The 11,372-nt window shown below is 46.0% G+C and overlaps 1 protein-coding gene across 1 annotated transcript in view; it reads right to left on the reverse strand.

The window, feature by feature from the left end:
• Positions 1 to 2,202, reverse strand: part of ANKEF1 (ankyrin repeat and EF-hand domain containing 1) — a 135,538-nt gene extending 133,336 nt beyond the window's left edge. Inside the window, exon 1 of the mRNA XM_073672231.1 lies at positions 1,741 to 2,202. Within this exon, the coding sequence (XP_073528332.1) occupies positions 1,741 to 2,110 (370 nt within the window). The 5' untranslated portion in view covers positions 2,111 to 2,202. The remainder of the gene's footprint in view (positions 1 to 1,740) is intronic.
• Between the last annotated feature and the right edge of the window lie 9,170 nt (positions 2,203 to 11,372).

Consider the following 11,372-nt stretch of genomic DNA (forward strand, 5'->3'; position numbering starts at 1 on the left):
AAAACAAGAAACAATTGTGGAATTGCACTTTTTTTGCAATTACAACACACCTGGATTTTTTTTCCAGCTTTCCAGTGCATCACATGATAAAATGTATCGTGTCATTTAAAAGTACAACTCATCCAGCAAAAAAACAAGCCCTCATACCGCTATGTGGACGGAAAACTAAAAAAGTTATGGCTCTTAGAAGAAGGGGAGGATAAAACAAAAAAACAAAACAGAAAAAAAGCCATGTAATGGGAAAGGGTCAAACGAGCACGCTCGCTCATCACTACTCAGGAGTTTTTTGTGAAATCATTACTAATAATATTACATCAGCTTTTAAAAAAATAAATAATACAAATTTTAGTGATACGTTCGCTTTAAATCAAGTTACTTGCAGTTTTTCATTGCGTTTTTTGAACACGCGTTTTTACCGTATTTTTGACGCTGTGTTATTTGCCCCTTTTTAGTGTGTCATACTTCCTGGTATTTGGCTTTCACAAAACTTAGATGCGAAATCTAAGTGTTTTTGATGCGTTTCTGCCACAGTAATGCACTAAGAACGAATGTGCATTTTTTACCTGTGGATTTTATTGCATCTAATGCAAGTCTATGGGGAAAATCTGAACATAAAACTCAGCGTACCCAGAAGAGAAATTGACATGTTGCGCTTTTGAAATACGCACCACCGATCAGTTTATGCTGAGTAAAAAAGAAGCACAGTGTGTATGAGATTTCTTTAAATCCCATCCACTTTACTGGAACTGTAAGACGCTGCATTTTTTTTTTTTCACGCAGCAAAAATACACAGTATCAAAAATGCACCAAAATCTCATCATGGCAACGTAGCCTAAATGCATTTTTATTGCGAAAACGCACTAAAAACACATTTAAATTTGCAAATGAATGGATCAATAATGTTTTATCAATGCCAAATACCAGGAAGTATCAAAAGCGCATGTAAAAAAAAAATCACTCAAAAATGCAATGAAAAAAAAGCCCAAGTAGCCAAATTTACATAATATGTTGCAGAATTTCTGCACCTCAAAAACTCACTAAGATAAAAAAAACTTCAGAATTTTTTTTTTGGTAATAAAAAAAGGAAAAAAAAATCCCCCAGTGGATTCCTCTTCAAATACAAGTTGAATTTGTGCAATAATTGGCAGTTACAGTTCTTACATTTTATTTTCAAAGATTCCACACACTTCTTGGGGATGAGCAGCACCAGATGTGTCTGACAACCACATTTATTCAGTTTACATGTGTTTTGCATGGTGGCCAAAAATACTGCAGCCAGTAAAGTAAAATACATAAAAGGACTTTATGCAAAGCATCATGGTATGGGTGTGTTTGGAAGGAGAGGAAGGTTAGTGAATGCTGGCATTTGTCACTTAAGATTCTCTTGAATAATTTTTTGTGCTTCACTGGAACTTGATGTGATGTTGTGGAATATCATAAGCCTATAGGTTCTTGTCCATGCAACTCAATATCAACCCACAAGCACCACATGGAAACCCAGCCAAAGGTCGGACTCACACACCCATGTTTCAGACCATGATGCACAGTTTGGCCGTGACTGGAGTCAAGCCTTAGGCTTTATGCGATACTTAACCCATTATCTACCAATGTCCTTTTTAAGGAACGCCTAATTTTTTGATTCTAGCAACTAAGATTTTCTAATTAGGTCCAAAAAAAACAAAAAATGAAAATTGCTAATTTGGCAAGTAATGGGTTAAAAATAAAATAATTAGTAATTACCTTTGTCAGGGAGGTTATCGTTCACGTATTGTTTCGCCTTCTCCATCTCTTCATCACTGGTCACATCTAGCCTGATGACTTTCACCTGCCCAGGGGACGAATGGTTTATCAGAGCCTGAGCTCCTTCTCCATCTGGAAACAGACAAGCAGCAAAGACCATGAATCCCATATCAAGCAGCCTGAGAGCCAGCAGGTTCCCAAAGCCCGAGTCACAGCCTGTGATGAGCACCGCTCTTCCCTGAGGACTGAAGAATACATCTTTGTCTCTTAGCTTTGTATAGATTACAATCACCAATAGTCCAAAGAGCAATATATAGACAAGGGTCTGTGTGTCCAGGCAGCAAGACCACAGCCAAGGAAGAGAGACCATAGCTCTTGCTTTAGTGTTCGATGTTCATTCAGCACCAAAGGAAAAACCCTCCCCTTCACAGCTCACACTCCCTTAGTTGCATCATATTGTGGGAAGACTGGAAACACCAGTGCTTTGTGCTTTAGATCAAACCACTGTTCTATATTGTCTATTCGCAAAAATGGAATTCCGAACAATAAATAGATTTATTGACTTTACAAATCAGCCATATAAATTTTGTGTGCGCGAGCTCTGTCAGGTTCATTTATTAAAGTGGTCGTCAAAATATAAATAAAGCCAAATGTAACGACAAATACCAAGTTTACAATTGTAATAAAAAAAATTAAAAAAAAAAGACATTACATATCAGATAATTAACCCCTTCATGACCGGAGCATTTTCCGTTTTTGCATTTCCGTTTTTTGCTCCCTTTGTTCCCAGAGCCATAGCGTTTTTATTTTTTGGGCAATATGGCCTTGTGAGGGCTTATTTTTTGCGGGACGAGTTGTACTTTTAAACGCCATTACTAGTTTCACCATATCGTGTACTGGAAAACGGGAAAAAAATTCCAAGTGTGGTGAAATTGCAAAAAAAATGCAATACCACAGATGTGTTTTTTTATTTGTTTTTTTACCACGCTCACGGAATGCTAAAACTGACCTGCCATTCTTATTCTCCAGGTCATTATGAGTTCGTAGATACCAAACATGTATAGGTTCTTTTTTATTTAAGTGGTGAAAAAAAAATCCAAAATTTGCTAAAAAAAAAAAAAATGGTGCCATTTTCCGAGACCCGTAGCGTCTCCATTTTTCTGGATCTGGGGCCAGGTGAGGGCTTATTTTTTGCGCACCGAGCTTAAGTTTTTATTGATATCATTTTGGGGTAGATCCGATGTTTTGATCACCCGTTATTGCATTTTGATGCAATGTTGCGGCGACCAAAAAAACGTAATTCTGCGTTTAGAATTTTTTTCTCGATTCGCCGTTTACCGATCGGATTAATTATTTTCTTATATTGATAGATCGGGCGATTCTGAATGCGGCGATACCAAATATGTGTATGTGGGATTTATTTTTTACCATTTTATTTTGAATGGGGCAAAAAGGGGGTGATTTAAACTTCTATATTTTTTTAATATTTTTAAAAACATTTTTTTAAAACTTTTTGCATGCTTCTATAGTCTCCATAGGAGACTAGAAGCAGCAACTGTCTGATTGCCTCTGCTACATACAGATGATCAGCAGATCACCTGTATGTAGCAGAAATGGTCCTGTGCTATGAGCGCCGACCACTAGGTGGTGCTCATAGCGACCAGCTCATGACAACCACTGGGGTCTGCTGCACACCCCGGGTTGTCATGCTCACCCATCGATGACCCGCGATCACGTGACGGGGTCGCCGATGGGTAGGATAAGTGATGCGCTTCCGGCGCGGCGCTGTTAAATGCCGCTGTCAGAGATTGACAGCGGCATTTAACTAGTTTACAGCCGCGGGTGGATCGCGATTCCACCCGTGGCTGTTGCGGGCACAATAATAATAATAGCTGACATGTGCCCGGTTCAGTGCGCTCTCACCGCCGGAGCCCTCACTGAACCGGGTGTCATGACACAGGACGTATTAATACGCCCTATGTCGTGAAGGGGTTAAACACTAATAAAGAACGACAAACTACATTGATTAATGGATAAAAAGGTGGCCAAGACCTTTATTCACTTTAAAATATAGACCGCGTTCCAAATTATTAGAGGGCAGACAGATGGCTGTATTTCTCGTGCGAGGATCGAATCTCAATCCTTGGACTGGCCCAGCACCTCTCCTGACCTGAGCGTGACAACTGCATAGAAATACATCACGCTGTGACGCTCAGGTCAGGAGAGGTGTCGGGCCAGTCTGCGCAGTGCAATGCGATCCTCGCACGAGAACTAAGGCTCTCAGTCTGCGCCCTTATGCAAATGTCAGTATAATGTTCAAATCATCAAGGATTAGAATATGAATCAAATTTTATTAGACAAACTTCCCAATGATAACTGTATTTTTTTCAAAATTAAAAAAACTTAAAATGCTCTGTTCTAAATCATTATGCACAACAGAGTTTCCAAACATTTTATAGGTTGTAAAGAACTGAAAACGGTCAGTTGTTGAATTGGCAGCATTAAGAGGTCACATTTAATAAAATCAAAAGCTTTTTCAATTAAAAACATTGCAACTTAACAGGCCCAGTTACATTTCTGACATAGGACCCCTTCTTTGATATCACCTTCACAATTCTTGCATCCATTGAACATGTGAGTTTTTGGATAGTTTTTGCTTGAATTTCTTTGCACGATGTCAAAATAGCCTCCCTGAGCTGCTGTTTTGGTGTGAACGGCCTCCTACCCTCATAGATCTTTTGATTGAGGATACATCACAGATTCTCAGTAGGGTTGAGGTCAGGGCAGGATGATGGCCATGCTATGAGTTTCTCTCCTTTTATGCCCCTAGGAGCCAATGACTCAGACATATTCTTTGCAGCATGAGATGGTGCATTGTCAGCATGAAGATGATTTGTTATGGATGGCACGGTTCTTCTTTTTGTACCATGGAAGAAATGGGTCAATCAGAAGCTCTATATGCTTTGCCAAGGTAATTTTCACACTTTCAGGGACCCTAAAGGGGCCTACCAGCTCTCTCCCCATGATTCCAGCCCAAAACATGACTCCACCACTTCCTTGCTTAAAATTTACTTGTCGCAGCCTTGTTGGGACATGGTGGCCATCCACTACTCCATCCATCTGGACCAATCAGGGTTGCCCGACACTCATCAGTAAACAAGACTTTTAAAATTAGTCTTCATGTATGTCTGAGCACACTGCCACCAGTCCTGTTTGTGAGCACTGTTTAGGGGTGACCGAATAGTAAATTTTTGCACAACTGGAAGGCTACGGAGGATCCTACACCTTGAGGCTCGCAGGACTTCAGAGCCACCAGCAGCTTCAAATACCTGTTTGCAGTTTGTAATGGTATTTTAGCAGCTACTCTCTTAATACGATGAATTTGTGGGGCAGAAACTTTCCTCTAATTGCCTTTATCTGCACAAACATATCTGTGGTCTGTATCAGCCACAAATCTCTTCACAGTACGATTAAGCTTTCATGAAATACCTAATGTTTTCATACCTTGTCCAAGGCATTGCACTATTTGACACTTTTCGGCAGCACAGAGATCTTTTCTTTTTCCTATATTGCTGGAAACCTGTGGCCTGCTTAAGAATGTGAAACGTCCTTCTTAAAGTTAACCTGTGATCAGGCAGTGTCAGGTTGGCACCGTTACACTGATTAAAATGATACCTGGGTTGATGAAATCCGTCCTGTTGCTGTTTAATCTTTATCTGCATTTTGGAGATAATGATATGCTCATGCTGCTATTGCTGACCTCTCACAGGCATCACGTGACCCGGCTGCAGGCGGCTCTGACATCCGCTGATGTCACGTCAAGTTCTGGTTGCAGCCAGGTGTGACTAAGTGACGCGCTCCACCCTGATTGACGTGCTGTGGGCGGGGTTTCCCCACGCGTCACAGCCCAGCATCCACTGCGCGCTTTCCCAATGAATGCAGGAAAGGGAAAGCATGCAGTGGATGCTGTTACAAAAACACTTATCTCCACTGTTTAAATACATTGGGGCATTTTATATAGTAGTGGACAACCTCTTTAACTATCACATCATCACCAGCTGCTTAACCAAAGGCTCAAGTTGCTGCATTGCAATGTATTATACCATCTATCAGACTAATTAAAGTTCCATAGCGGAACTAAGTAAAAAAAAAAGTTTTAAAAACTGTAAAAATATTTTTTAACAAATCACAAAATAAAAAAATAAAAAAAATATTATACCAATAAATGCGTATTTTTATGTAAAAACAAAAAATAAACAAAGTCCATATATTTGGTATTGCCACGTCCAGAACGACCCAACCTATAAAACTGTCACACTAGTTAACCCCTTCAGTGGACACCGTAAAAATAATAAATAAAAAATGAGGCAAAAATGATCTGTGACAAAGTCACTGGTAAAGTGCTGGAGGGAAGATATGTTTCCCTGAGGCTATTGGCGTCAGTGAATTAAAACCGCTAAGTTTCCTCCAGCACGTTATGTGCAAGGAGGGGTTAAGACTCCATTTCCAAAGGGTCTGTTTTTATGAGAACAACCATAGAGCGGGTGGGATGTTGTTCTACATATCTCCACCTCAGGGTGTGGTCTGGGGGAGGTTTAAATACTCGGCCAGCTGAGGCATTCAGAGTTCAATGTCTGGAGAAGTAAGCTCCAGAAGGGAGCTTGTGTTTGAACCATGTGGAGTTGCTGAACTCCAAGCAGGCGAATCCCTTCTGCTCCAAAGACTGTGTTCTTTGTGTTACCATTTTTGCTTTGTTTTCCTGTTTTGTTCAGCAGACTGTTTTCTGTTTTCTGTTATGGACTCAGTGTTGGTTTAGGCTGCATTATAATAAACCAACACAAAGTTTTTAAAGAGACAGCATACCTGTGTCTACCTCTGTGTGCAGCTGAGTGAGTGATCTACCACAGATCATACTGCTGAACAAAGAGTGGAATAAAATGCGATCAAAAAATCGAATGTAAATAAAAATGGTATAGTTGAAAATGTCATCTTGTACCGCAAAAAACAAGCCACCGTACAGCTCTGTCAGTGGAGAAATAAAAATAGCTCTCAGAATAAAGCGATGCAAAAACAATTATTTTTCTAAAAAATAGTTGTGATTGTGTAAAAGAGTCAAAACTTAAAAAAATTATATAAATGTGGTATCGCTGTAATTGTACTGACCCAAAGAATAGAACTGCTTTATCACTTTTACCACACAAACAATGGTATTAACAAAAAAAAAACAATTATAGAATTGCTGTTTTTTGTTCACTCTCTCCCAAAAATCGGAATAGAAAGCGATCAAAAAATGTTATGTGCCTGAAAATGGAACCAATAAATACGTCAACTTGTCCTGCAAAAATAAGCCATCACATGACTCTGTAGGCAGAAATATAGAAAAATTATAGCTCTCAGAATGTGGTGATGCGAAAACTTTTTTCTGTACAAAAAAAAGCGTATTTTAGTGTGAAACAGCAGCCAAACCTAAAAACCCAATATAAATCTGGTATCGCTATAATCGCACCATTCCGAAGAATAAACTCGTCTAATCACTTATACCGCGCGAGGAACGGCGAAAAAATAAAATAAAACCAATTCTTCACCTGCTGTTGATTTGTTCATTCTGCCTCCCAAAAATCGCAGTAAGGCTCGGCGCACATTTGTCCTGAGCTCTGCACGGTTTCCGTGTAAATCCCTGAAATATGTGATTCAGAAGCAACCCCAAGCAGAAGATTCCCTATAATGAGGCAGATGGAGGCACTGTGAATGCCGTCTGGCATATGATCCGGCGGTGTCCGTCTTTTAATTGTACATAAAAGCGCTGTCCTCTACTGTTTTGTGCACTTCTGAAAAGAAGGACAATGCTGACCAAGGCCAGACAGAGTCCAGAGTAACTCTGCTGCCTCATTATAGGGAATGGATCCCTCTGGGGTTTCATCTGAATCATGTCATTCGGAGTTTTAGATAGAAACCACAATGTAAGTGCTCAGCATAGAGCACAGGATAAATATGATCCAAAATGTTATGTAAAATGTACCTAACAAAAGCTTCAACTCAGTCCACAAAAAAGACCCTACTCAGGTCCGTCATCTGTCAATAGAAATATAGGGGGCTTCCACATTAACAGTAGCACAAAAGCTTTGGAAAAGCAAATGGCTCCTCACCCCCAAAAGAAATCCAGTGAATTTTGCACTCCCGAATTCTAATTCACTCCCTTCTGAGCCCCACAATATGCCTAAACCTCAGTTAGCATTCACGTTTGGCATTTCTGTAGTGATGAGAGCCCGCTTAATTTATGGGATCCATATCTCCAGAAGCACATGTAGCACCCCGAGGACTCGGCTGCTACAGGGGTATTGCACCTCGAACCAGAGGTGTGGTATTCCACTCCCGGGTAAGGATGGAGTGTGGAACAGAGCTCAGACTACTGCATGCACTACACTCACCCCATTTCCGGGGGACAGAACAACGGTACTCCCACTAGGAAGATGTGCAGGTACGACAGCGTCTGTCCCCGGCTGGAGTGGGGAGGGGGGAGGAATATCCCTGTAGTGTAGGATCAGAAAGGGGAGGTACTCTGGGTATGGCTAGGAGCCCATTGGGTGCTAGTCACCTGGGCTCACACATAGAGGGAGTATATAAGGTGGGCACCATCTGGAGACAGGGTCTGTTCAGAGAGGAGTTCAGCCAGAGAGGGCTGACAGGGAGCTGTGGCTCCGGCTGGGCCCAGCTCCAGGGCCAGGCCTGAAGCAGAGAGAAGGAGGCAGAAAGGCCCAGAGACGCAAGGAGAGAGGGAACTCTGAGATCCCACAGGAGAACGAAAAGGGTGAAGGGTTGGCAGAGAAGGGTACCGGATCCCAAACTGGTAGAGGCTAATCATCCTCAGCCAGGAACCGGAGGTCGTGGTCAAGCTTTGGCACGACCCTCACCACATCCACCAGGAAGGCATACCACGCAAAGGGCCAGGGAAGCCAGGAAAGGTTTCACCACCAAGAGGCCCGAGGGAGCCGGACATAGGTGGGTCCCTGGTGAGAACGGCCAGTAGGAAGGAAGAGAGGGGAGCTCTGGACCACGCTCTGGAACTACCTGGGAGTTGGCCGAGTCCCTGACCTGGTGGACGCAGCATGACTCGGGTGGTCCTTACTGTGCACAAGCGACCGGATAAAGAACAGTGAGTAAAGCTTTTGAAACTGCACTTCAAGCCTCCGTGTTTCGTGGTCACACCTGCACCTTCAGTACTGGGACACCCGCACCATCACTCCCCTCATCCAACTCACAATAGCTGCCCTGAGGCCATACCCCTCCCGTTGGGGGTTATACCATCCACGCTGCACAATCCTACCACCGGCCTCAGCGGTCTGCCCTGCAGCGGCAGCTCCATAGCTGCATTCAACGGGTGGCGTAGTCGAACAATACAGTATCATCTGCCAAACACTGCCTCCTAGTTTGACACCCTGGGCACGGACCGGGTCACCGCCACGAGGACTACTACTCCTATTCAGATCCGGCTCCGGGTATCCCCTGAACATGGCCCAGGGGGCGCGTCAACTTTGGCGTAGTCGGCAGGATCTCGTGCCCGCAACTACCGGGTACTGCGTGCCTGAAGAAAAGTTTACATGTACCGTAAGAAGAAGTCTCCCGCCAATTCCAGAGGGTCCCCGCCATCGGACGCCATCTCGGGTCGTTTCCCGCCGTTTGCCCGCCATCTGCAGCCTTTTCCCGCCATCCGCAGAGTTTCCCGCCATTAGGAGACGATTCCCGCCATCTGAGACGATTTCCCGCCCTGGCAGAGCGGACGCCATTATGGGCGTGCCAGAGGGTGGCAAGAGACGACCTCCCATCGTGGGCCTGGTCCCAGAAGAGCGCCAAAAGCAAAGACCGCCCCCACCAGCAGAGACTGCAATGATAGAAATGTCCATCAGCGTGGGGGGACTGCCCCTGGAACTCACAATCACCAAGTTGCCCCGGGACCACCCTCAGTATGGGCGGATCAAGAACAAAAGAGAGAGGATGGGTGCAGCCTGGAGGAGTCTGGAGAGATCGCACCCGGAGATGGAAGGAGAGTCAGGCAGCACCGACCCCGTGGTCAGGAGCCTGTTGCAGACTGCCACCCCAGAAGGCCTGGTGGAGATCCTGGCACAGCTCCCCAGAGAAAGGGAGCATGCACAGACCGCGCTGGAGGCCTTGGCCCGGAGGATGGCCCGGGTGCAGCAAGAAACACTGGCCGAGTGGAGCAGGGAGATGGCCCAACAGGCTGGAACCCGCCAGCAGAGGACGCCACCCGCAACGAGGAGCATGCCTGCCCCTGAAGATGGTGCAGGAGGGACGAAGGCCGGAGACGACGCCGTGGAGGGAGCCAAAGAGATGGAAGCAGTAAAGGGGACGTCACCACCCCGTGCCCCGTGGCCGTAAGCCTGTCCCAGCTCCCCGTCGCAGAGCCTGAAGTTCTACTCACCGCGCCCGTTGCTGCACCACCACTGCTCCCAGCTAGGCCTCAATCGGCAGGAGCCGCAGCCACGCCCCCTTCCGCGCCACGCTCCTTGACTCTGAGTGCGGCGAAGCAGGAAATACCACCGGCCTGGTCGCAGGGCCGAGTACCCCCGGGCGCTGCCGTCTCTAAAGTGCCCTTCACCTTCAGAGTGCCACCGGCCTGGTCGCAAGGCCTGGTGAATCCGGGCGCCGATGCCCCCACCGCGCCCTCGACCTCCACAGTGCTGCCCCTGGGTGAAGATCTGTTTGCGCAGCATACCTGCCCGGATGGGCAGCCCTTTGTGTGGCCCCCGGAGTACATTAACCCCCGACTCCGGAGGGAACGGCCCCTGTGTGAGCCCCTGATCCCGGCTCCGGCGCCCGCCAAAATCGTTCCGCTCCCGTTGGAGGAGGCTCAGTTCACATGGGACCCCACCGGTGAAAATCTCATGGGGTTCACCCAGGAGACCCGGACGGCCGCAGCCCAGCGTGCGGAGTGCTGCCGACAACAACTGAAGGTCTTCAACAGAGAACGGCGAGAGAGGCGGGTCCGCGAGGAGCGGCTGCAGGTTCAAAGCGCGGAGCAGAAACGCCGGACCCTACGAAACCCCCGTGCGGCCCACGGTCCCTGCGCCACCGGGACCGTAATAAAGCTTCAACTGGAGCACGGTTGGGGCTTTATCCGGGATCACAGAACCCCCGGTGACGTCTTTGTCACTCGCAGGGATGTCGAGAGCCATCTGCCGGAGGGACATCGCGGACGTGACCTTTACCCGGGTGACGAGGTCACCTTCACCCGGCATCAGTGTGCCAAAGGACCGTACGCCCTTCACGTGCACCGGTTGACGGAGGAAGAGCTGCGGTATGAGGGAGATCAAGAGGACCCGGATGGGTTTGAAGACTACCCTCAGGAAGGAGCAGGAGGGCATCGTCACCAATAGGAGGTGAACAGGACTGTACAAAGTTACCCGTCGGGGTATGAGAACTGTTGTGAATTAAGAGTATGGTCCCCGTTGGGACTAGTGAACTGTTACCTGTGTGTCCCTATCCCTAACCAGGCTGAGGACTGTGAGCAGCCATTCCTAATCCCCACTGGCCGAGGACTGAGAGCGGCCAAATCCCTGTAAATAGTTGCGCTTCCTAAAGCGCCCCCCACTGGTTTTAAAAGGAACTGCTTTTAG

This window comes from Phyllobates terribilis, unplaced genomic scaffold (assembly GCF_046119375.1).
Source record: "Phyllobates terribilis strain yellow unplaced genomic scaffold, ASM4611937v1 Scaffold_3__8_contigs__length_932513732, whole genome shotgun sequence".
In the NCBI taxonomy this organism is placed as follows: domain Eukaryota; kingdom Metazoa; phylum Chordata; class Amphibia; order Anura; family Dendrobatidae; genus Phyllobates; species Phyllobates terribilis.